The 27,303-nt window shown below is 39.5% G+C and overlaps 1 protein-coding gene and 1 pseudogene across 2 annotated transcripts in view; one reads left to right on the forward strand and one right to left on the reverse strand.

Annotated features, from left to right (window-relative positions):
* Positions 1-16,164, forward strand: part of SLC15A2 (solute carrier family 15 member 2) — a gene marked incomplete at its 3' end in the record, with an annotated part of 43,731 nt that extends 27,567 nt beyond the window's left edge. The window contains exon 22 of the mRNA XM_080919516.1: positions 16,075-16,164. Coding sequence (XP_080775642.1) covers positions 16,075-16,164 — 90 coding nt within the window. The remainder of the gene's footprint in view (positions 1-16,074) is intronic.
* Positions 16,165-17,000: 836 nt separating this feature from the next.
* On the reverse strand, positions 17,001-18,782 carry LOC308422340 (mRNA-capping enzyme-like; annotated as a pseudogene). Its single transcript has one exon. The product of its transcript is annotated as an mRNA-capping enzyme-like (transcript).
* Positions 18,783-27,303: the final 8,521 nt, after the last annotated feature.

Genomic DNA, 27,303 nt, shown 5'->3' on the forward strand with positions numbered 1-27,303 from the left:
GAGTGGATCACCTCCATTTTTTTTTTTTAACACAACAGAGGCGATTCTAGGACTAAGTTTTCAGGTATATCTTTAAACAAGGATCCAAGACTCTGTGTCCTACAGGCTGTTGATAAGCTCAGTAAACATTAGGCAATGTCTCTTAAGCTGGCCCAGTATCTCCAAATGCCCATGAAAGTACAAACAAGTAGAAGAGATAAGTCTCATGGGTCTGCTAAGTTTGGCAGATCCTTTTATCAGGTATTTGGAACCTATAGCTCTACTTGTTGATGTGTTGGTTTAGGGCCAAAATTACAGAATACTGGTATTTCGAGTTTCTTTATCAGTAATATAAACAAAGTAATATAAACTTTGCTATTCATGAGGATGTCAAACATGTTATGTACAGTATGACCTAATCCAGAGGCTAGCTTGTCAGCTAGGAAGTTTAGTATGATTTTAGAGGACAGACTGTAGAATGGCATTTTATCTACACATGAAGGATACCTCTTTCTGATTACCACAGTGGTCTATCTACTTATCCAAACACCCGTTTCTCAGTGCTGACAGATCCTGGAAACCACAACTAAAGACAGAGTGGTGGGGACACAGGAATGCACTATTCATCCTCCTACGCTGCCTGCCCCTCTAAAGAACTCTCCTGTTCCTGGCCTGGGCTGTGCTCTTCAGTGAACATCTAAGAAACTAACTCTAGCTTTGCAACCCAGCCTTTTCAGTGTTGCTCGGACAGCTTTATCTTATGATTGCATCTTATTTTGCTTATTACAGCAAATCTTCAATAACAAAATGTTTTTCTAACCCAACTTCCTTTATTTTTTTCTATTTAGCTTCCGTGTTATATACTTTTTATTTTTCCTATAATTTTTGTTTACCTTCCTCCCTTTGGTCTTAGAAATGTCCTGTTTATCAAAAAGGGATAATACTAATATCCTGGGTCTGAAGCTCTAAATTGTACTATTTAACAAATGGACAGGGACCTGCATGAGAAACTTAGATCTGTGGGCAGTGGAGCAGGCGGAGTTTTAGGTTGTGTGTGTGAACAAAAGGAGTTCTGAGACATTATCCCACATGCAATGTATGGATCAGCTTGGGAGTTATTAGGAATGTGTCATGTGTTCCTAGGAGAAAACATTCACAGCCCCTATATGAAAGACCCCATTTCCATTCCTTTTACTACACTGTTCCCATCTATAGTCATATTGGATTGTACATTATTAATAACATAATATATTCTTAAGAGAATTTGCTCCAGTTCCTCAAGCTTTATATACTTCAGTATTTTCATACTGAGGTTTCAGAAAGCATAAAAGAGGTCTCAACACCATCTGCTTTCCCAGTTATTGATGAGAACCTGTCTAGACTCCTTTAGATGATGTTCATTTTCAAGAAGCTTTAATTCCAACTATTTGATGAATTTCGTTTTAAAACACTGATCTGTGAATAAAAGTTTTTATGTACAAATAAATTTGGGAAATGGGATATGTGATTATTCTCTTTTAAATACTGTATTACTGTGTTAAAGTTTCTGAGATGTCCCTGTATTATCTTAACATGTAGTAGTTTCTTCAGAACCCTGCTTTCAGAAGAACCGTTGTGCTGGCTAATGTGTTCACCTATAAAGCTTCCTGCCCTTGAGCCGTGAACATAGCTCAGTGGTAACACAGTTGTTTGGTGTGCACAATGCCCTGCACGCTGTCTCCGGGACCGAAATCAAACAAACAAGCCAAAGCCCTTCTTACTGCACTGGTTCTGTCCTTCATCACAAAGAGGGTAAGCGTGGCTTCATCTTCTGGCTACTTGAGTGTTTGAGAGAGTATCCTTTTAGTATGAATTTCTCTCAGGATCAACAAGTAGAACATTCTCAGCTCTTGTGTACCAGTTCCTTACAAGATACAGACCTTTCTTTTCACCATGATAGCTTATTTTTTCTAAAACAGAAATCCTTTATCTGAAATATGGCAATAAAGATTAAGCTATTTGATGCCTAGAGCCAAATACAACATCCTTGAAGTCATTGGACTTCAAGGTTAGCACCATCTTCTAAACAAAGCATTTTTATTAGACCAGGTAAGGTAATATTTGATGTTTTACCATTATACCTGTGTGAGACTACTATAAAGTTTTTAAAAGAATGCTATTCATTTTTTGAGTTCTACTATGTGCCATTCATTGAATTAGCTGAGAAACAAACAAGCAAAAAAACCCAACCCACTATACCTATGCTCAAAGTTGTCTTTCACAACTGGTGAGACCTTGGTGAGTAGATCCCTAGGCAAGCAATGGCGTGATGAGAAAGATAAGCAGCACTGTAAGACCTACAAGCGCTCAAAGACTCCCTTAGATAAATCTAGGGATCAAATCCCATGGGGCCTTGAGACCACGAGGGCTGGGAAGATGACTTGGTGGGTGAACTGTTTGTTGCACAAGTACAAGGACCTGAGTCTGGATTCCCCATATCTACATAAAAGCAGGAGGTGTTGGCGCCTATCTCTAACATCCATGGTAGAGGTGAGATGGCAGACTCCAGGGGCTCACTGGGCAGCCAGTCTAGTCAAAACAGAGAACTCCAGGTTCAGTGAGAAATGCTGAATTAAGGTAAAGAGTGGCAGAGAAAGATACGCAGTGATTTTTATATGTGAGCTCATAAGCACAGGCATATGCATATTCCTTTATTGTATTGTTGTTTGCATGTGTGTTGTATATGTATGCAGTTGTGCTTGCTGGTGTGTGTGTGTGTGTGTGTGTGTGTGTGTGTGTGTGTGTGTGTGTACAAAAATGCATGTATAGAGGCCAGAAGAAGGTGTTGTTTCCATCACTTTCTACCTTATTCTCCTGTGTCAGGGTTTCTCACTAAACCTGAAGCTAGGCTGCTGGCCAGTAAGCTGTAGCATCAGTCAGGGTCAGGGGCATATATAACTATGGTTGGCTTTTTAACATGTGTTCTGGCGATTTGAACTCAAATCCTCATGCTTGCTCACCAAACATGCTTAACCACTGAGACATGTCCCAAGCCCCCAGTTTCCCATTGAATAAAGTATAGCAATACAGCAAAGCCTCCAAAGCAGAACACTTGACATTTACAGCTCATTAAGAGTTTCAAAACTCTATCTTTAAAAATATTCATGAACAAGCAACAACAGCGAAAGCATGTTATTGAATGTTAGGCCAAATGATGAATGCTGAATTGCTCCATCTCAAATGTTTGTCCCAACTGTTGCATAGAGAACTCTGTTGAGAGAGACTCTGAGACTTTGTACAAACTCAGCAGAAAAAAAAAAAATAACAAAAGGCCCCATGGAGGACAGGGAAGTGCAGCATCCTGGTTATGACCAACTTTCTATTTTTAACTTCTCTACATCCTCCAGCATCATCCACTCAGCTACAATAACTACTTCTTTCTCCAAAATGCTATGCAATACTTGCTACAAATCTCACTGTTTTTATAATTCTCATCTTTCTTGCTCTTGCCCAAACTTCCTCAGTTCTTCCTGTTCTTTCTGAAGTTGTCTAGACACCTCTTGTACCACTTTGGAGTGTTTGTCAGCATCCTTTGCTTTTTAAATGGCATGTGCATAAACTATATGTGGTATGTGTTTCTGCTTATCAAATTGAGCAATAAACTTATTGAAGACAGTGGAAAAATACAAAGGCACATGCAGGTTTGTAAATTGACCGACAAATACTCCTACACAGGAGGATTTCTCTTTATTATGAAAACAAAACGTGTCCAGCAGAAGTTACAAAGGTCTTATGCCTATCTTCCACCAGAACAATATCTGAATTTCTAGAACATTTCAGCCATTGTTTAAAAACATCCAACTTTCAAACTCTGCAGACGGCTCAACATTGAGCTTTTTCATATGCCATTGATTTGTGTCACATGACATTCTTCTAGCGTGTGACATAGGTAAGGGCTATTGTTGTACAGAAGTGTTCTTATCTCTCTTGAAAATCTACATTGAACCCATTGCATAAACTCAGAGGCTGTGAATCACAACGGGCAGTGAACCCAAGTGACTATTTGTTTTTTTGAAACCCAAAGTAAACATGGTGAGATAAATTTTGGTCCCTTCATCTATGACATTTTAGTCTATACATTTTAGTCTATAACTGAGTCCAGCTATCAGTAATTTTGTTAATTCATTCAGTATTTCTCCAAAATGTGTATCAAGATACCAAGAGGGCACTGTGACAAAGTCATAGGACCAGGTGCATTTTGAATTATCAAAAGCAACAAAATCACTTGGACATTATATAAAGCACTATCTCAAGAGAGGTCAGAGTTTCAACACTGAGTAAGACGATATATCCCCATCAGCAACTTATCATTACAGAACTGTTGTTTTGTTGCTTGCCATGAGTTTTCTTTTTTAAGACAAGACAAAAATTATGCAGAATAGAAAACAAAGATGGCATGTCTGACCTGATTCTAGAGGTAGAAAATACGTTCCACACTCAACAAATACAGGCATCTCATAGTAACTAACTGTTGTTATTTAAGAACTAAATGAAAATACTACTTTGCCTTTCAGTTTATGTGTATTTTTTCCATGTGGCTATCAAGTTGTTCAAATATACTTACTCAATTGTTTAGACTTATAAAATAGAGTAGTTTAATAATCCTTTTTGGCCTAGAACATAAAAAATAGGCACCGATATATCAGAATACGTAAACAAATTTGGGAAACTGGAGTGTAGTCTCATCAGTGATTAAAAAATTAGATAGATAAAAAGCTATGTATTCAATATGGGAGACATTTGCTTTGGGATGATACAATACACTAAAAAGAAAGAGAACTGGGGGAGTAAGGAGCAATGTGCAAGGAAGGAGGATGAGGAAGCAGGAGGAAGATGGAGCAGACACAGTCTAAGAGACTAACTGGGCGCTTGCTGAGATCTGGGATTCATGCTAAACACTTTACCTCTGATAACAGTTCTTAGTCTTAAGGCCTGGACGATCATGTCTGCTATGACAACTTCTGGATTTCTTCTGCTCCCATTAGTAAACAGTCATTTCCCAAAGCCCCAGATGTTTCCTCACTACCCTGACAGTCCAGAGCCTTCTACAGTTAAGTATTATCTGGGTGTGCCCATAAAACAGCAACTTAATGAGCCAAGAGGGGTGCTATACTCGATTAGTGCGTAGCCTTCCTATGCAAAATGCCTAGTACCCCATCCATCTTCAAACCTCATAGCATCTCTAATAGGAAAATAAATTGCAATGACCTAAAATGTCTTGATCTTTACACCGGGTCATAATTCTCTTGATTATGGGATAATCCAGGTCTTTCCACTGAAGTTTCATGAGCTGTCATCAATTTCTAATGGTACAGTAACATTCCATTCCATTTTTTAAACTAAAATTTATATATTCTACTCATTAATTAAAATGAATTAATGAGTAATTCCAAGTTACCAACAGGGCATCAAGTGTCAACTAAGAAAATAAATAAGATCCCTTTGGATTCCCATTGGAGTTTAACCAAGGGGAAGGCCAGATTTGCATTCTCTCCTTCATGATGTGCCTCCCATCCTCTGTCTGTCACCTGCATCTGAATCTGTGTCTGCCTGAAGGCTATCTTAGGAATGTTTGTCCCTGTCTCTGTGTGTCTGTCCCTCTGTGTGTCTGTCTATTGTATAATAGCTGTGTGTATAAGTAGTGTCTGTCTGTTGTGTGTCTGTGTATGTGAGTGATGTCTGTGTCTCCCTCACAAAATGAACTGAACAACATAGAAAGCATCACATTTGGCAAAAAACTTTAGCAGTTTTTTTACAAGGGTTTAAGTCACTGTCTCCGACTGATTCCAACTGACCCAGAAAAACAAGCATCATTATCTATCAACCAATATCCATAAATATTTCTTCCAATCTTTATAGTAGATATTAAGAAATTACTTTCAACTTCTATATTCTCTGTTTTCAGAAAATGATACAGGCGTTATCCAGGGCAGGGGCATGGAAGACCACATAGTTTAAGATGGTAGCTAGCTTTGCACAGTGGCAGTATTGTAGCCAAGGAAGTTTATCTGAGGCGTGATTGTTGCTAATTGAAAACTGAAGATTGTAGCTTAGGATGTTAAAATTGGTTTTATGGGCAAATAAGTAAATCAGAGCCAAGTAAGACTGGTTGTTACATTGTTGTCTTATAGGCAGGCCAGACAAATAGTTTGAGTACACAGTAGGCTAGCAATCTTAAGTCTTAAGTGAGTTCAGGTGTTTTATTAACTCTGGCTATGAGGTTCAGTAAAAGTTCCAGTTTTTTGGAACATAAGAGAGATATTTTTATATTACATCTCCAGATTCTATATGACAACAATCATAATGATGTATAGAACTCAATACCTACAACAACTCCTGACAAACTAGACTAAGGGGCTGATGAGATGGCCCAGTGGTAAGAGCACTTGCTGCTCTTGCAGAGGGTCTGGGTTCAGGTTCCAGTACTTACATGGCAGCTCATAGTATAATTCCAGTTTCAGGGTATCTGATACCCCATTCTGGCTTGGGCACCAGGCTTGTAAATGGTATACATACAACATGAAGGTGAATACTCATACACATAAAATATAAATAAATCTTTTTAAAAAAAAAACCTATTTAGAGATGTACTGGAAACATCAAAATAAAATTATTTTAATTGGTTATTTTAATTATTTACATTTCAAATATTATTCCCCTTCCCAGTTTCCCTTCCAGAAAACCCTTATCTCACCCTCAGCCCCCTGCTTCTAGGAGGGTGCTTCCTACCCACCCAACCACTCCCATCTCATAGCCCTAGCATTCCCCTACACTAAGCCATCAAGCCTTCACAGGACCAAGGTCCTCTCCCTCCCCCATTGATACCTGACAAAATCTCTGCTACATATGTGGCTGGAGCCACAGATGCCCTGTGTGCTCTCTGGTTGTTGGTTTAGTCCTTGGGAGCTCTGGAGCATGTGGTTGGTTGATATTGTTCTTCCTATGGGGTTGCAAACCCCTTCAGCTCCTTCAGTCCTTTCCTTAATTCCTCCATTGGGTCCCCATGTTCAGTCTGATGGTTGGCTTTGAACATCCACATCTTTATTGGTCAGGCTCTTGCAGAGCCTCTCAGTACAGCTACATCAGCCTCCTGTCAGAAAGCACTTCTTGGCATCAGCAATAGTGTCTGGGTTTAGTGTCTGCATATGGGATGGATCCTCAAGTGGGGCAGTCTCTGGATGAAGGAAACAAAGTTTCCTTCAGTTTCTGCTCCACTCTTTGTCTCTGTATTTCCTTTAAACAGGAGCAATTTTGGGTTAGCAATTTTTTAAAAATATATACCTGTAGTCCACAGGAAAGTAGAAAGGGGAAAAGCCTTATCAGCATTTGGTGTCCTTAGTGTTTTGAATTTATAGATGTCTGCTGGTATTTTTTTTTTCAATTCCTTAATGGCATGATGTTGATTGTGAGATGTATATCTCATCTTATGACTGGATGTCTTTGGCAAATTTACTGTCTATATACCTCTTTTATCTATTTTTAAACTGGGTCATTGCTTTCTTCTTAGTGAGTTTAAATTGTTATAGTACAAGTTAGATACATACCCTTTATCAGATTTTTTTCCCAAATTTCCTTTCTTTCCAATTTTTCCATTTTTTGTCTTCTCATTAGACACTGTTTTATTTTATTTTATTTTATTTTATTTTATTTATTTTTTTGTAGAAGTTTGTATGAAATTGACTTTGGTCTAAAGATAATTTTGTACCTGAATCCTGCTCGAAGGAACCATAACCTAATTTGGCATGCAAATTAACTTAAAGCCTAATTTAGAGCTATACTTATGTGACCAATTGCTGACTACTCTTGGCCAAACTTCACAAATCACAGTCAGCCAATTGATTAAACCACATGCAAACAGAACCACATGCCACTTCTTTGAACCTCACTTTCCCTATTCTAGCCATAAATGCCACCTGCCCACACATTGAACTCAATTCTCTGGAGTTTCTCATTCTGAGAGCTGCCCAGTTTGTGAATTGTTCCTTGCTCAGTTAAACTCTAACAAGTTCAACTTGTCTAAATGGTTTCTTTGAGTAACCGTTTGCTTTTAAGTAATAACACAAAGACGGAAGTCAAACATGACTTAGGTCTGCATGCTGATACCAAAGAAATGGGCGGATCTCAGAGGTAACTGTGATTCATGTTTACCCAGTGTCCCCTTTGTCAACAAAACTGTAACAAGAAAGGGACTTCTCTGAAAACAGAACATCGTGGGAAGGCGAATATATGACCAGTGAGGGCTAAACAGGAAAGCTTGTTAAACAGTCCTCTGGTGCTAACATCCAGGCTGAGGGTGACCTAAAGTTGGCCTTAGCAACCATCCTCTGTTATTCCTGTCAGGTGATGTCTCGGAGGCTTGACAAATTTATCCTCTGCTTTGAGAGGAACAGGGAAAACCAAAGAAATGTACAGCCACACTGGTAGATTGTCCTGTATTTTACTGAACCAGTCCTGAGAATATGTCTCGTCCTAGAAGTGAGTAGTAAATCATTTCAAACATATGTCTCTAGTTGGTTCTAGTAACACAGCTACTTACTAAGAGACACTTATAGAATCAAACACTAGCACAAGGCTGGGTGTTAGGGTGCACACCTTTAATCCCAGCACTTGGAAGGCAGAGGCAGGTAGATTTCTGTGAGTTCTAGTTCAGTTTGGTCTACATAATAAACTTTGTCTTAAAAACATACACCCCCAAAATAAAACACTAACACAAACAACAGAAGGCAGGCAAATACTTTGGCTTTCAGGGATTCTATGTAGGGTAAAAGGTCCAAGCCCACTTCTGGGTTTGAAACTCACTAAACCCCTCCAATCCTGGAGCTTGAAATTTCACCAATCCTAGGCTTGACTTAGAATCTCACCAACGCCCATCCCATCCGATACCCCCACCCCCTACCGCAGTTCAGAAATGGTGTGTAAGACTGCCTCCTGTTCACTTTACTACTGCATCTTGTCTGAGCAGAGACAGCTAATCTGTGTCTTTCTCAATAAAGCTCTTGTGTGAAGTTTGCAATACCTTTCCCCTCAGAGCTGCAACTCCCCACTTGGGGAAATCTTTCCCCTCAGAGCTGCAAATTTCTCCTTGGGAAAACCTTTCCCCTTGGAGCTGCAACACTTACATTCAGTGGGCAATTTTTAGTTTTTCATGGTTTCAAATCAGAAGAGGAGGAGAAAATTACAATTTAATTTGGATAATTATAGCATGATATTGATAGAAGACAGAATAAATTCAAAGTTAATGCCTGCTCTTCTGGTGCCTTTGCTCAGAAATCTCAGATTTTTACATTGAATTTAATACATATAGGAGTTATGCCTGCATATAGGTCTTCATACCACAGGTGTTTCTGGTACTGTTAGAAGCCAGAGGATCCCCTGGAAATGGGATTATAAGCTGTTGTGAGCTACCATGTGAGTGCAGGGAGTCAAACTTGGGTCAGAATATCAGAATAGCAGTCAGTGCTCTTAGCCACAGAGCCATTTCTGCAGCCCCTCAAATAGACATTAAAAGCCTCTTTAGGCTAAGAGGCTGAAGCCAAGGGCTCACCATTAGATTTCACCTATAGAGTTTCTTAGTTTGTTTGCTAACATTCTCCAGTTTTGTATTATCTCATTGAAGTTTGACAGACAAACAAAGAGTTCAGTAGACATGTAACAAATATACAATCCTTCTCCAAAATGACCAAAAAAATCAGGCTCAAGAACAAAGATTCCTTTAAATTTATGCTTGGTACAGAATTTAACTCAGAATTCATAGGTTTATATATAATTAATAAACAAATCAATTTTGTGAAAAAATTATTAGAGGAAAATATTCAGGATACAGGCTTAGTCCAAGAGTTTTTAAAGTTGATATGCATGATTTATAAAATTAAACTTCATCAAAAGTTTTTTTGGGAAAACTCATAAGAAGTTTATTAAGAGACAAAATTCAGACAAGCCAAACAACAAAACAAAAATTGCAAACTACATTTCCAGTAAAGAGCTGGTACTTATGATATATTAAGAACCCTCTAAACTTGACACTGATACAGTAAATGAACTAGAAATAAGGAAGAAATGAAGAAACATTTCTAAAACAGAACATACAGATGGAAAATACGCACACAACAAAGACAATATTATTAGCCACTAGGACAAATGGAAACTTAAAACCACAATAAGGTATTTGCATGCAAAACAATATATTATTTGACTTTATATTTTAAATACATGCATAGTCAACACATCCCTCTGTGGCTTTCTTGTTACTCTCTTCAATGTAAACAGTGCATACAACTGAAAAATGGGCAAATTAGCTAAATGGTGTCTTGATCACATAGTTAGAGAGCACAGCACATCTATTAAAGCATTTAATAGACAAAACTAAAAATTCAATGTCAGTTTCTGAGAGGGCAAAGAGCCACAAGAATGCTCCTTCATTGCCTGTGCAAGTGCAAAACCATGCAGCCATTTTTAAAAACAGTACAGCAGTTTCTTATAAAGTTGAACTTTATAAATAAGTTAATCAGATTTATATGCATAAATTAACATAACTCATAAATTGTCTAGTTTTTTCAAGGAACAAGGAAACCAGTGTTCAAAGTAAAACCTGTGTATAAATTTTTGTAGCAACTTTTGTTTTATTTTCCTCAAGCTAGAAGACCTAGAGCTGTCCTACATCAGTTGAACAGATGAACTGTGAAACTCTCACACAATGGAACGGAAGGAGGAGGAGAGAAGGAGAGGAAGAGGAAGAAGAAGAAAGAAGAAACAAGAAACTGAACTGGTTTTCATAGAGAGACCTGTATCTATACCTGATAGATGAATGGTAGACGTACTCCGCTAAGCAAAAGAAGCCATATCCAAAGGGTACATGCTGCTTATTCCTCTGACTGCTGGAAAAGGCAGAACTATAAGGCTGAGAAACACATCATTGGTTGCCAGGGTTCTGAGACAGGGGATCTGTTGACTATAACAGAGAAGCAAAAGAAAATGCTTCAGCTGATGGAGCTGTTGTGTGTGGTGGAGGAGGCAAGCTGACTTTAACAACCATTCTCAACAGAAGGATTCTGCAAGGTCCAAGACAATTTGTTAGCATCTTATTTATTGAAATTAACTTATTTATCACAATTGCTTTGGTTATGAGGTAAAATATCCTCTATAAAAGCAGATCCTACTACTCAACAGAACTAGAAAATCTAGAGGAAATGAACAATTTTCTAGACAGATACCAGCTACCAAAGTTAAATCAGGATCAGATAAACTATGTACATAGTCCCATAACCCCTAAAGAAGTAGCAGTCATTAAAAACATTCCAACCAAAAAAAAAAAGCCCAGGAATCGATAGGTTTAGTGCAGAATTCTATCAGACCTTCATAGAAGACCTAATACCAATACTCTCCAAACTATTCCACAAAGTAGAAACAGGGAATATTACACAACTAATTTTTCTAAGCTACAATTACATTGCTAAACTAAACAAAGACCCTACAAAGAACAAGAACTTTAGACCAATTTCCCTCATGAACATTGATGCAAAAATACTCGATAAAATTTTGCAAACCAAATCCAAGAACACATCAAAATGATCATTCACCATGATCAAGTAGGCTTCATCCCAGGGATGTATGGGTGGTTCAATATACGGAAATCCATCAATGTCATCCACTAGATAAACAAACTCAAAGAAAAAAAATTACATGATTATCTCTCTAGATGCTGAAAAAGCATTTGACAAAATTCAACACCCCTTCATGTTAAAAATCTTGGAAAGGTCAGGTATTCAAGTTTCATACTTAAATATAGTAAAATCAATATACATCAAACCAGTAGCCAACATCAAATTAAATGGTGAAAAACTTGAAGCAATCCCACGAAAATCAGGTACTATACAATGCTGCCCTTTCTCTCCCTACCTATACAATATAGTACTGGAAGTACTAGCCAGAGCAATCAGATAGATCAAAGGGATACAAATTGGAAAGAAAGAAGTCAAGAAAGAAAGATGATATAATAGTATACTTAAGTGATGCCAAAAATTCGACTAGGGAACTTTTACAGCTAATAAACACCTTCAGCAAAGTGACTGGATATAAAATTAACTCAAACAAATCAGTAGCCTTCCTCTACTCAAAGGTCAAACAGGCTGAGAAAGAAATTAGAGAATCAACACCCTTCACAATAGTCACATAGAATATAAAATACCTTGGTGTGACTCTAACCAAGCAAGTGAAGGATCTGTATGACAAGAACTTCAAGTCTGTGAAGAAAGAAATTGAAGAAGACCTCAGAAGTTGGAATGATCTCCCAGGCTCATGGATTGGAAGGATCAACATTGTAAAAAATGGCCATTTTGCCTAAGGCAATCTACAAATTCAATGCAATCCCCATCAAAATTCTAACTCAATTCTTCATAGAGTTAGGAAGAGAAATTTGCAAACTCATTTGGAATAATAAAAAACCCAGGATAGCAAAAAATGTTCTCAACAATAAAAAAAGAAAAAAAAAAAAAAAGACTTCTGGGGGAATCACCGTACCTCACCTCAAGCTGTATTACAGATCAATTGTAATAAAAACTGCCTGGTATTGGTACAGGGACAGGCAGGTAGACCAATGGAATAGAAATGAACCCACACACCCATGGTCACTTGATCTCTGACAAAGGAGCTAAAAACATTCAATGGGAAAAAAACAATCTCTTCAACAAATGGTGCTTGTTCAACTGGCAGTTAGCATGCAGAAGAATGCAAATAGATCCCTTCTTATCTCCTTGTACAAAGCTCAAGTCCACATGGATTAAAGATCTTCACAAAGAACCAGGTATACTGAAACTAATAGAACAGAAAGTGAGGAAGAGCTTAGAACACATAGGCACCAGGAAAAATGTCCTGAACAGAACACCAATGGTTTATGCTCTTAGATCAAGAATCGACAAATGGGACCTCATGAAATTGCAAAGTTTTGTAAGGCCAAGGACACTGTCAAAAGGACAAAATGGCAACCAACAGATTGGGGAAAGATCTTTACCAATCCTACACCTGATAGAGGGCTAATATCCAATATATACAAAGAACTCAAAAAGTTAGGCTCCAGAGAATCAAATAATCCTATTAAAAATGGAGTACAAAGCTACACAGAGACTTCTCAACTGAGGAATACTGAATGGCTGAAAAACACCTAAAGAAATGCTAAACACTTCTAGTCATCAGAAATGCAAATCAAAACAACAAGATTCCACTCACTCCTGTCAGAATGGCTAAGATCAAAAATTCAGGTGACAGCAGATGCTTGTGAGGATGTGGAGAAAGAGGAACACTCCTCCACTGTTGGTGGGATTATAAACTGGTACAACCACTTTGGAAATCAGTCTGGCAGTTCTTCAGAAAATTGGACATAGTACTACCTGAAGACCCAGTTATTGCACTCCTGGGCTACCCAAAAGTAGCTCCAACATCTAACAAGGACACATAATCAACAATGTTCATAGCAGCCTTATTTATAATAGCCAGAAACTGCAAAGAATACAGAGGAATAGGCACACAAATTGTGGTACATATACACAATGGAATACTACCCAGCTATTAAAAATGAGTTCATGAAATTCCTAGGCAAATGGATGGAACTTGAAGCTATCATCCTGAGTGATATAACCCAGTCACAAAAGAACACTCATGGTATGTGCTCACTTATAAGCAGATACTACCCCTTCCCAAAAGCTCAGACTACTTAAGAAATGATCCACAGAACTTATGAAGCTCGAAAAGAAGAAAAACTAGAATGTGGGTGCCTCAGTCCTTTTTAGAAGGGAAAACAAAACGGGAGGAAATACAAGGTCAAATATAGGAGCAGGGATTGAAGGGAGATCTACAGAGACTACCTCACCTGGAGAACCACCCCATATTCAACCACCAAACCCAAACACTATTACTGATGCCAAGAAGTGTTTACTGGCAGGAACCAGATATGGATGTCTCCTCAGAGGCTCAACCAGAGTCATATAGATACAGATGAGGATGCTTGCAGCTAAACATCAGACCGAACATGGGGACCCCAATGAAAGAGCTAGAGAAAGGACTGAAAGAGCTGAAAGGTTTGTAACCTTGGGGAAGAACAATATCATCAAAAAGCCAAGGCACTGAGGTGAAGAGGGTGACTGGGAGAGGGAGCATCTTCATGGAAGCAAGTTGAGGGGGAGGAGAGAGGGTAGTGAGTGAGGGAAGGGTATAGCATCTGAAATGTAAATACAGGGAATATCCAATAAAATTGGGAAAAAAACCAACATTATTATGGTGAATATCTTTACTCAGAAAACAGGGCAAAATTATTTGCGTATGGTACCTTACAATATAGAGCTTCACAATTTTCCACAAGCCCCTTTCACACATTTTCTATTGTCTAGTTCTAAGTTTTTTTTTTTTTCTGTTTATTTTGAAATAGCTTTAATAGCCAACACTCCTATTGCAGAGTCATTAATATATACATATCAGCTTTCAGAACACATTTCCACACATTTCCAAATGTAAGCAGAGTCTTTGGCTCCTGGCCTAGATAAAAAAGCAGAAGTTGGATTTACCATCTCACCTCAAACAAACCAACCACGCAAAATCTAAAAATAGACACTAGTTTCCTGACAACATGGTTGGTAATCCCTGAGATGGGGAGTGAAAGAAACAAGTCATACAACTTCTTGGGTTTACTACCTTTACAGAGATAAGGAGGCAGAACTTAATTCACCCACTGGATGCACTGAAATAAGTTCACAAGGACCAGAGCAGCTGCAATTCACAGGCCGGAGCACCAGCATGAAGGAAGCTTTGTAATGACAGCCAGCATCCCAGAGATCTTCATGAGGTCCCAGCTGAGTGTTCTAAAGGATACCAGCTGTATGCATGTGAGGAAACCACCCAACACAGGAAAAGAATTATTTAAAAGCATGCAAGGACATTGAGTCCCGGACTCACACTAGGCAAAGAGCAGTGTTATTTCTTACTAGCTAGATTTGAAACTATTCATAGGTGCTGGGTAGCATGTTAGAGTAACAAGTAGTGGGGATTTTCTAGTCACAGATGAACTGCTCTACAGTCACCTGACAAACCCTCGAAATAAACTCTGAAAGGGTGAAGCTATTTCTTCTTTGTAACATCAGTGTGCCTGAGAATAAATGCAAAGAGAAACAGGATACACGTGGAAAACTTTAGTGGCCGCTTGTGTTGGTGGTTTCCAGTTGTAAGGAACACTGCAACTACCATCCAGTGTGATATATGGAGGACACAAAAGGGAAACTCTAGGGAACTTACCATCATACACTAATCCCAAGATTCCTGAGCAGCCCCCAACTCCCATCTTCCTCCTGTCCAGAGATCTTCCTGTGTTTATGGAAGGTTTATTTTGTATTGCTCCAGCTACAAGGAGAACTTGGATGCCAGAACACTGTGTGATGGCTGTTCTTGGTTGTCAACTTGGGTACATTTTGGAATTATCTAAAACCCGAGCAGCTGGGTATGCCAGTAAGGGCCTTTTCCCCCTTAATTAAGTCATTTGAACTAGGAAGACCCACTTTTAAGGAGGATCTTTTGAGGTGGGAAGATACACCATTAACCTGGACCACACCTTCCAGTGGCAGTTTATATACGGACACGGAAGAAGGAAGTTTGCCCTCTTTGCCTGCTTGCTCTTGGTTTTGCAGGCAAGTTTATTAAAGTCTACTTTCTCAGGATTCTGGCATAGACTAAAGACCAGCTGAGACAACCAGCCTCAGACTGAGTAACATACTGGGGATTAGGACCTTCCACTGATAAACAGCCATTGTTGAACTAGCTGGATCACAGCCTGAAAGTTATTTTAATAAATCCTCCTTCTAAATATATATTGCCACAGAGTTTCTTTGTTTCTTGCTGGTAAAGAGAGAGGTGTCTTCATACCCATTCAGGTCACAGAAATCTTTCATGTGACTGCAACCTGTGACTAGAAGAACCACCTTCCTTTTTTTTTTTTTTTTTTTGTACCAAATACACTTGCTAAAAAGTCAAACACAATTTTTGTTCTGTCTTATTAACCTTTTTAATTTTTTTCCAAAGATTATGGAGAGGTTTGGGGATGACAGAAAGATTTGGCGCGGCAACAGAGGAGGGCACATTAGGTCTTCTGTGGTTTCTGAGGAACTGTGAAACCTGTGCATAGCCTTAGGTTGCAATGTGTATGTAGCCAGAGTAAGGGGGAGTAGCTAGTTTCCTAAGCTGAACTCAGACACAAAGAGTTAGCTCAACCCACCTTTAACACACCTGATACCTTCAGCTCAGATGCTATCCTAGGGTAGCAGACCCTTAATCTGAACTAAAGGTAAAAAAATCATTCTTGCTCTGTTCAGATGGTCCACCTTGTTTTCTTACTGTCAAGAACATAGGCTTTAGAGTAACAGACTCTTGGATTTCTTTTTTATTAAATCTGATTTTATTTATTTTTTTACTTATTTACTTTACATCCCAATCACTGACCCCCTCTTGGCCACCTCCTCCCACAGTCCTTCCCCCTTCCCCTCTGGGCTGGTGGGAGCCTCCTGTGTATCTCCCACCCTGGTACTTCAGGTCTAGGTGCTTCCTCTCCCACTGAGGTCAGACCAGGAATCCAAGCTAGAAGAACATATCCCATGTACAGGCAACAGCTTTTGAAACAGCCCTGCTCCAGTTGTTCAGAACTTGCATGAAGACTGAGCTGCACATCTACATATGAGAGGGGAGGCCTAGATCCAGCCATGTATCTTCTTTGGTTGGTAGTTGAGACTTGAGAGCCCCAAGGGTCTAGATGAGTTGACTGTTGGTCTTCCTGTGGAGTTTCCTTCCAGGCCACAATCTTTTCTGCTATTCTTCTGTAAGAATTCTTAAGCTTCATCCACTGTTTGGCTGTGGGTGTCTGAATCTGTCTGAGTCAGCTGTAGTTGGAGCCTCTCGGAGGACAATGTGTTCACATTCTTCTTTCCTCTTGAGCATGAGGTCAGAGGCAGGGACTAGGTTGGCCAGTGCCATCTTTTGGGCAGTGGGGGTGGGGTCCATGTCCCGGTCCAGGGAATATTTTCTCTTCTGTCCTTGGGCAGCTACTGCACATCTGTAAACGAGCTCAGACAGCATCTTCTTGGCGACAGGGTTGGAGATGCTATTGCACACAGCCATGGCTGTGTTGTAGTCATTTGGGAAACTCTCGTCTATTCTCTGTCTCATGAAGACCCACCTGTTGTCCTCAAACTTGCATTCTATGATTTTGTCATTGTACTGTTTTAGTTCTTTTGTCACCTTGATTTGTGCAAAGGGTCTTTCATAACCTCCAACGTAGAGAAGGCCAACATCCGATGAAAGCACCTCTTCTCCCAGTCTCATTATCTTAAGTCGAAAATCCATAGAGTTTAGATTGGGAGGTTTCCACTTCAAAATGTCATCACATTGACCAGATCTGTATTTTCCAATAGGTTGAAAAATAAGTCCATCCATTTCATGGCTGACTTCTTTGGCAAAATTTCCTTCTAGAAGCTTTCTTGAAATACTGATGTCAAAAAATTGTTTAGGCCTGACACTAAACGGTTCCTGTGTTTTGTCAATAAGCCCAGCCTTCTTTTTTTCATGTTGTGGGCTTATAATCTCATGTTCAATACACTGGAGCCGAATATTAAAATTACAATCTCCAACTGGTTGTGCATTGAACTTAATGATGTCATATATCAAATATCTTGGAATGGCCTGTCCATTTACTTTACCAATGATCATTTCCCCATCCAAAAGGGTATTTGATAAATGCATCTGCAGATCTTTGTGAAATGGAAACTCCAGATTTGATACATGAAAAACTGAATTATCTCTGTCCATCATAAAGACTTCATTGATGCCATCAATCAACATCATGTAATGAGTACTGTCTGCTTTCCAGCTGACTTTATATGGCTTCTTCTCTAGAAGTCTAATGTTTTGCTTGTCCATGGAGATAGGTTGTGATCCAGGGAACCCAGACCCTCCCCAGCCACAGAACTGTCGACATTTCTGCTGTACCTCTCCTTACTTTGGTTGAGTTGTTACTTGAGTTATGCCTTTCACAGTTATGCCTTCCAAGAAAATAGCTCCCAGTTTTAACAGTTCTTTTCTCCTTTTACCAAAGGAAGCACTTGACCCTGGTTCTGAGTCTTTTTTTTCATATTCATCTCATCTTCATCATCATCCTCAAAACACCAATCTGGTAATACAGGTGGTGGTGGTGCTTCTCTTACATGTCCGTAGCGATGAAAAAGTTCCTTCAAATAATCACCCTTGTAGATTCCTGGTGGTCTGGCTTGGGCAAATGAAGCAATGGCTGCTTCAATGCTCCATTTCATTTTCTCCACCAAGAACGCACATATAAGGAAACCAGTACGGTTGAAACCATGGGTACAGTGAACACCTATAAGTTCAGATGGGCTTCTTTCATTAAACCTCTCACACAGCTGAATGAATGTCTTAGTATTCTTAGTAGTGGGGTATTTACCATGTCCTTTACACCAAAGTTTGATATACTTGATTCCTTCTTTTTCTATGTCATTTCTGTCATAGAACCTTGAAGTATTTGTCAGATCCACCAACAAGCTCATTTTAATCTTCACACTCCTTAGGTAATCTGTGAACATTCTGGGGTGGAACCGGTTTTCTCCCGCAATTTGATCATCATACCTTGGCCCCAGCATTGTCTTCAGAGGTAAGAATCTTCCTGCCACCTGCTGGCCACACCTTGGACAGTTCAGCCACCTCGGTGGGACCTTGTTGTAAGCCATGTCTACTGTGCACACTGCCAGCTTGCTGACAGCTCCTTAGTGAGCAGTTCCACACCAGCAGCTCCAACCAGGTCTTCAGCAGTGTGACACCTTCACTCAGTCACTTGGATTGCTATCTACTTCTTCGGTTTCTATACAAATATCCTTAATTTCTCTGAGCCTAGGATCAAAGTTTGATAATAACTTTGTTAATAGTTATCAAGATAATAAAATGGGGCCAATCATTGGAGATATTCCAAGAGTTTAACAAATATAATCTACTATATTATATGCAATAAGTAGACAAGAAAATTCAGTTCTTTGTAAATTAGGACTTTGTTGTTGCAAACCTACTCTAGAACAGTACTACCTATAATCACCAGGATGCTTGTTTACAGGCACTTAAAAGGAGCCACTGAGGCACAGAAGATCCTGAGCATGTGGTGTTAATTTCCCTAATGACAAAGACCATGTCTTATCATTCTTTTACATTCTTCTTATCATCAGGTTTCTTGTTCTAGGAACATTATCTCTACCTGAGTTAGCTAGTAAATGTAGCTTTCTTCATACAGATAGGCCATAAATCTATAGTGCTACTAGATCCTATTATCAGAAAAAAAAATTATAACATAATGCCTGAATGAAAAAAAATTGTGGTAAGAATTGGAAAGATGTCTCAGTAATTAAGAGTGCTTGCTGGTGGTCTTGGTTTGAAAAGATTTGTTTATTTCTATTTTGCCTGCATTTATTTGTACACAGTATGCATGCCAAGTGTTCACAGATGCCTGAAGAGGGTGTCAGAATCTCTGAAACTGGAGTTCTGGATGGTTGTGGGCCACCATGTGGATGCTGGAAACCAAGACTGGGTCCCATGAAGAGCAGTGTGGGGTCTTAACCACTGAGTATGGTCAGTGCTGGACAATTATCTCCAGCCTCTAGGGAAGGAAAGCCCAGTCATCTTCAGAGATGCAGCCCTGGAAGGTTGACCTTGCTTCAGTGACCTACGGTTATGACCATACACACACTGGCAGCATCAGGAGGACACAAGAGTTGAGAGAAAGGGAGGGCATGAAGTTGGGAAGACCTGGTATTGATGGTTGGGGGAATCAAGGAAATGAGCGGAACTACAGTGGTCGTCGTAAAGATGGAAAGAAGTAAATGGACTTGAAAAACATTTAGGAGGTGGAAGTCGAAAGGACCTGGTGAAATACTGACCACACAAAGAGAAGAAAGAGTAACTCAGTCCCGGAATAAAATCAGGCTTCTGGTAATCTCTTTCTCCTCTTTACTCTTAAGCCAGAGTCACATGGCTGAAGCTGCCGAGTTCTGCTGCTTACAGGAGTTGGAACATGCCCCCCTGTTCTATTAAATTATCACTAGCTTCCTCTTTTTCAACTCCACCACCGCCTAAGCTTGGCTGTCCTGGATCTTGCTCTGTAGATTGACCTTGAATTTAGAGATCTGCCTGCCTGTCTCCTGGGATTAAAGGTGTATACCACTATGCCTGGATTTAAGCTTTTCTTCTAGAACTAGTTATGTCTCAAACTGGCCTTAAGCTCAGAAATCTGCTTGGCTTTATCTCCTGGAAATAAAGGTGTGTGCTACCACATCTGAATCTATAATTAGCTGGGTAAGATCTTGCCCCAAGATCACTACTACCTTATTTCAATTTAAGATCCTTGAACACAGGATTCAGCTCCATTTCCCTGCCTCGTGCCCCTTTAATTCTCAAACCATATAATTTATTTTTCCTTTCTCAACTTGTTCTTTTTCATTAAAATATTTTTCATAAGAATGAACTTTAGTAACCACATAACAGAATTTACACCAGACTGTTTTGAGACTTCCTTTGTCAGTGCAATTAATATGAGTCTCTTCCCCTTAGCCATAGGCAGACTCTTCACACAAGGGCAAACATTAACCACATTCTTCACCAAATTCCCACAAAACCAGTCTCCAGACCACATATTGAATGAAATTCTCCATTGAAACCCTTTGGGTCAGGTCGGCACAATTCAAATCTCTGTCAGTAACAACGTCTTCCATATTTCTAGTAGGACGGACTATTAAGCCCCATTTAAAGCATTTTACTACTTTCCAAATCCAAAGTCCCCAAATCTGCATTCTTCTAAACAAAAGCATAGTCAGGACTATGACAATAATATCCCAGTCCCGGGTACCAACTTCTGTCTTACTTAGGGTTTTACTGCTGTGACCAAGGCAACTCTTATAAGGACAACATTGAATTGGGGCTGGCTTACAGGTTCAGAGGTTCAGTCCATTATTATCAAGGCAAGAGAACATGGGAACATCTAGGCAGGCATGGTGCTGGAGGAGCTGAGATTTCTACATCTTTATCTGAAGGCTGCTAGCAGAATACTGACTTTCAGGCAGCTAGGATAAGGGTCTTATAGGCCACACTCACAGAGACACACCTACTCCAACCGGGCCACACCTTCTAATAGTGCCACTGCCTGGGCCAACCGTCACAATCCATAATCCTGGATTAAGAGGGGAATCTCCAGCTAGCAAGTAACTCCCACCTTTCTTGAAGATTCAACTACTGGTTGTCATTGACCCAAATAGACTTACCAGTCTCTCAGTAATTTAGAATTAAGACACAGTAAACAGAATCAATCATATGTTGTGAGATATTAAACCGCTGGGGGTGGGCACAGGTGTCGGCACTATGGTAACACATGTAGAAGCAGAAGTTACAGGGGAGTGAAATTAGAACCATGTGCTGAAAGGAGAGAGAAAAAAAAGAAGTGAAGCAGTTGACAGCACAAATGGATGAAAAGAAGAGGAAAACAAAGAAAATGAAGAGGGACCTTAGCTAGGAGGATGAGAAAGAGAGACAGAGACTTAGAGAGAGAGTTTTCTTTAAAACCCTAAAACTATTGTGTCTATCCAAGGCTCTTCTTCAACTTCTACAGAAAGGAAACAAAGAATTCTGTTCTGATCATCACCTTAAAAATTAAAAGCTGCTTGGTCTTCTATAATTCTACAGGAAATCAAAACAAAACCCTGCCCTTAGTTTGTGGAATTTCACGGAGGACAAAGCTCACAGACCTCCCTTTAAGCTCAGGCACCTCAAGAAATGAATTAATTAATTATGTTAAGCATATTTTACAACACTTGACAAGGATATGGTTTTACATTCACAATAAGCCATTTGGCAGTCTGATAACATAAGAGTCTTAATTTTTTTTCATGTTAAATGGAAGGAAAGTAAAACACTGGGTAAGTTATGGTCAGGTTTCATATTCTAGGAACATTATCTCTACCTGAATTAGCTTGTAAATATTAGCTTTCTTCATACAGATAGCTCATAAATTTATAGTGCTCCTAGATCCTATTATCAGAAAAAAATTACAACATAATGCCTGAATTAAAAACATTTTTAGTAAGAATTGGAAAGATGTTTCAGTAATTAAAAGTGCTTGCTGGTGGTCTTGGTTTGAAAAGATTTGTTTATCTCTATTTTGCCTGCATTTATTTGTACACAGTATATATGCCAAGTGTTCACAGATGCCCTAAGAGGGAGTCAAAACCTCTGAAACTGGAGTTCCGGATGGTTGTGGGCCACCATGTGGATGCTGGAAACCAAGACTGGGTCCCATGAAGAGCAGTGTGGGGTCTTAACCACTGAGTATGGTCAGTGCTGGAGAATTATCTCTCTAGCCTCATGAGTGCCTGCTTTTTTTTAGAGGACCAGGGTTCAATTTCTATGCAAGCATGGGGACTTGAGTTCAAATCCCTGGCACTAACGTGGAAACCCAGGCATGGCCATATGTGCTTGTGAGCCCAGTAAGTAGTAGAGCAGGTGAATCTTAAGACCTCATTGGTTTCCCAGCCTAGACAAAATAGCTTCTGAGAGACTCTGTCTCCCACTGAAATGGAAATGAGTGAGAGAAGACAGCAGATAGCCTCCTCTGGCCTCTATATGCATGTGTGCACACACACCCATGTTACCATGCATGTACTACACAATAACACACATAATACACACATGAACCCCAAAACAAAAATACTAAAAATAGTATCTTCACAAGTACATCTTAAAAAGAGATGTGTATTACTCTCATTATGCATGTGCAGAGATAATACTTCTAATGATATTCATCTAACTACACTTAAAATCTTTAAGGAAACCAGGAGAAAAATACCAATGTTTTTAACAACAGGGTTTGTGTATTAGTCAGGGTTCTATGGAGTCACAGAACTTACGGCATGTGTTTGTATATTAAGGGAATTTATTGTAATGACTTACAGTCTGCATTCCAGCTAACCCAACAATGGGTATCTGTGGATGGAAAGTCCTAGAAACTAGTTATTGATCACTCACGCCGGTCTAGTTGTTTCAGCTGGTCTTCTGTAGAAATCGGTTCCAACAGATGTGCTGGCAAGTAAGTGCAAGCAGGGGAGATTTCCTTCTTCTAATGTCCTTATGTAGGCCTCCAGCAGAAGGTGTGGCCCAGATTAAAGGTGTGTACCATCAGGACTGGATTTGGAATTTGATCTGTCTGAGGCTGACCTTAAACTCAGAGATCTGCTGGCCTCAATCTCCTGGAATTAAAGGTGTGTACTGTCTTGCCTGGGCCTAAGCTTTTCATTGCTACTATGTCTCAAGATTTCCATGTCAAGATCCAGGTTAGAAGCCTGGTCTTCCATCCTTAAGATCTGGATCACAGGTGTGCCTTTTATTTCTCGATAGTAGTTCATTCCAGATGTAGTCAAGTTGACAACCAGAAATAGACATCACAGTTGGGGAAAACATTAAGTAGAAAAAAATTAAAGACACTAAAAACTGGAAAGATGTCCCATGTTCATGGGTCAGTAAAGTCAATATAACCAAAAAAAAAAAAAAAAAAAAAAAAAAGTCACATTACTGAAAGCGGTTGGCAGATTGGAGGTAATCACTAAAATACCAATGGTATTTTCACAGAAATAGAAAAAGTATTTTGAAATTCCCGTGGATGCACCAGAAAGCAATATTGTGGATATCAAAATTATACTACTGTATCATAATATCACCATGGGATTGGTACAAAACCAGACATGGGCACAGTAGAATAAAATAGAACAACATAAACCCACACAGCTTCAGTCAACTATTTCTCAGCCAAAGTACCAAACACATGTGTCCGAGGGAAGATAGCCTTCATATATGGATACATTTTATTTTGATCAAGTCTACCTTTCACCCTCTGCCTCCAACTTCTCTTGGGTTTCTCTGCTATTTAACTCTCCCAACCTTACCATAGTGAATATTCCCCATACAGGACAATAAAGAGAGAGCCTTTTGCTTGCTGCAGAAAATCATTTCACAATGGACCAAAGACCTCTGTGTAAGATGGAATCTTAAATTGCCAGACGAAAAAGTAGGCAAGCTACAGACATAGGCAAAATCTTCCTCAAAATGACAATACTAGCTCAGGACATATTAGCAAGAACTGACAAATGGGATCACATGAAGTTAAAAACTGCTACCTAGTAGAGGTAATAGTTAACAATGAAAATAGCCTGTGGAATGGGGGAGGGGCATGTTTGCTAACTATTTCTTAGCAGAGGATTAAATATGTAAAGAACTCAAACAGTCCAATCAATGAAGGGTGAAATGAACACATAGCTCTCAAATGGGAAAGTACAAACAGACAATGAATACATGAGACTGGGCTTGGTGACCAATGCCTGTCATCCCAGCATTCAGGAGAAGCAAAGAGGAGGATCTCTAATACAAGGCTAGTCTACACAGCAAGACCCTGTCTCAAACATTAACTCAACCGATCATCGATTCATTCATAAAAGCACTTACATCTATGCTCAGGAGAGATGTTGCAGCCTCATTGTACCTTTTTCTGGATTTGTTCTGGACTGCTAATTGGGACGATCTGCTCATCTGTGTCAGATACTGGCTTTGACACCCAGGTAAACTAGGGTAGGATGTAGAGTCAAGGGGAATGACTAAACCAAAAGATGTTGCCTTCTGGCATTTAACACTCATTTACTATTCTGGGGACAGAGCTGATGCTTCTGGCAATTGACTCCTGCTGATCGCAGAAGCTTCATAACTACTTAGGGCTCTTTACTCTTTCTTTCGAGCTTTCTTTCTCCCTTCCTTCAAAAAATCCCCTTCCTTCCCCCCTTCCTTTCTTTCTTCCTTTCTTCCTTTTTTTCCTTCCTTCCTTTCTTCCTCTTTCTTTCTATCCTAAATGCTGCCCCTCTCTGGTCCCTCCTTGAAGAGTTCTTTCCCCATCCCTCTTCCCCCTCCCCTTTGTCTCTGAGAGGACAGAACTTCCCTCTCCCTTCCCTTGGGGCATCAAGTCTTTACTGGATTAGGCACATCCTCTCCCACTGAGGCCTACACAGCAAGACCCTGTCTCAAACATTAACTCTGGTTAATTAATTCTGGTACGGCTACATATGGGCCACCAACCCAAAGGCTCTTTATTCTTTAATTCAGGGGCCACTAGCCACCAGAGGATTGGAGCTCATTCACCCTTCATGAGCTGGGGATAAAGAAAAAGGAAGAGAGAAAGTCAGGTGCGAGTTCACACATACAGACACTGGATGAAGCAGAAAAGAGCTACGCCGTGCTTTTATTTTTACTTTTTATTTTTCAGCTTTTTAATAGCTTTTTAGACAAAAGTCCTCTATGTAAGAAAAAAATTTACCTCATGGATAAAATGTTACACAAGAGTGAGTTACATCGGGACATTAATTATAAATTCAAAGCAGTGCTTTATTCTATAAGTTCATTATAGGTTCACAGTAATAGTTTCATATGCCTTGCTTTATCATGATGCACACCTGTGGCCTCATCCTTGGACCAGACTTAGAATGCATGTTTTTTCCTTGATCAGTACTTTGTTCCAAGCCTATTCTTTCTAGTGCATTTTATGTGCTTGTAGTGTGTGAAAGGTCACTGCTCTTCTCATGCAGCCTTTACTTACGATTCCATGAGAAAGGGCACATTCTATTCTTGACTCTAACTTTATTGTATCTTTCTGCCAAAACAACTAAAATCCAACAGTTCCAACATTTGGCTCACCTCATGACTGCTACCGATTGGTCTCCTTTTTAGTTCATTTTGTCACTTTTTTGTGGCTGTTGGTTTATATTTTGGGTATTTCACCTGAGGCTCTGGGTCATATCTAATATAGTTATCCTGTTCTGTTTCCTATACAAGTCTTTTCCTGCTATCCAACAGCAGTTTCAAAGCTCCTATAGAGTCATTGTGATTTATCTCTTCTGCTTTGTCTCTAACTGGCATCAGCTGGTGCTTTCTGAGGAGACTGGACGGGTTTTCTCTGGCGAGAGTGGTGTGAGAGAGAATGTTGATGGTGACCCCAGCTGCCCAGGTTTGTCTAGGTCAGTGTATGGAAAGAGAATCTTGTTCCCTCTAAATGGGCTCTAGGACCAGGCTGGCAGGTCAGTTTTCCTGCTTATAACCAACAGCCTTAGTGCCTCCAGGCAGGGCAAAAGTCTTTGGCTTGCAGGGAGAGAGTGGCTTTCCTGACTGAGACTCCTGTTTACCTTACAGCTTTCCTGACTTTCCCCATCTAAAACTCTTCTCAGCAAAGGGGGAGGGTGGAAACAGAAGGCCTCTCATTGGTTGCTTTTCTTTAGCATGACTAGTTTGAGGTTGTCAGAGTAACTCCACCAGGCCCAGCCAGAATCAAGGGTTTGGTTACCTTCTGCTGACTGGGATGTTGATGCCCTGACTTTATTGTGCTAGTCTTCCAGGCCAAGGTTCTCAGACCTCCTTCCCACTCTTTTATTAGCATTCAGAGTTTTGTCTTATGGCATTTCCTACATTTATAAAATTTGAAAAGCATAAATGATGATACCTACAACAGTTCTTTTATTGTTCAGGATTGGTTTGGTTATCCTGAGTCTTTGTTTTTCCACATGAAGTTGAGACTTATCCTTTTGAGATCTGTAAATAATTGTGTTGTGATTTTGATGGGGATTGCATTGAATTTATAAATCATTTTTGGTAGGATGGCCATTTTGCTGTAAATCCTACCTATCCATGAGCATAGGAGATCTTTCCGTCTTCTAATATCTTCTTCAATTTCTCTCTTCAAAGACTTTAATTTCTTGTCAGATAGGTCGTTCACTTGCTTGGTTAGAGTTACAATAAGATATTTAATATTATTTGAGGATTTTGTGACAGGTGTTGTTTCCCTGATTTCTTTTTCAGCTTGTTTATTGTTTATATACTGATTTTTAAAAATTAATTTTCTTTCCAGCCACCTCACTGAAGGTGTTTATCAGCTGTGGGGTCACTTACATATACTGTCATATCAACTTTGAATATAGATACTTTGACTTCTTCCTTTCCAATTTGTATCCCTTGATCTCTTTTACTTGTCATATTACTGCTCTAGCTAAAACTTCAATTGCAATATTGAGTAGATATGTAAAAAGCAGACAATCTTGTCTTGTTCCTGATTTTAGTGAAATTGCATTGAATTTCTCTCTGTTTAAGTTGATATTGATCACAGGCTTACTGTAAATTGTCTTTCTTATGTTT

The sequence above is a fragment of the Micromys minutus genome (genome assembly GCF_963924665.1).
Source record: "Micromys minutus genome assembly, chromosome: 7".
Taxonomy (NCBI): domain Eukaryota; kingdom Metazoa; phylum Chordata; class Mammalia; order Rodentia; family Muridae; genus Micromys; species Micromys minutus.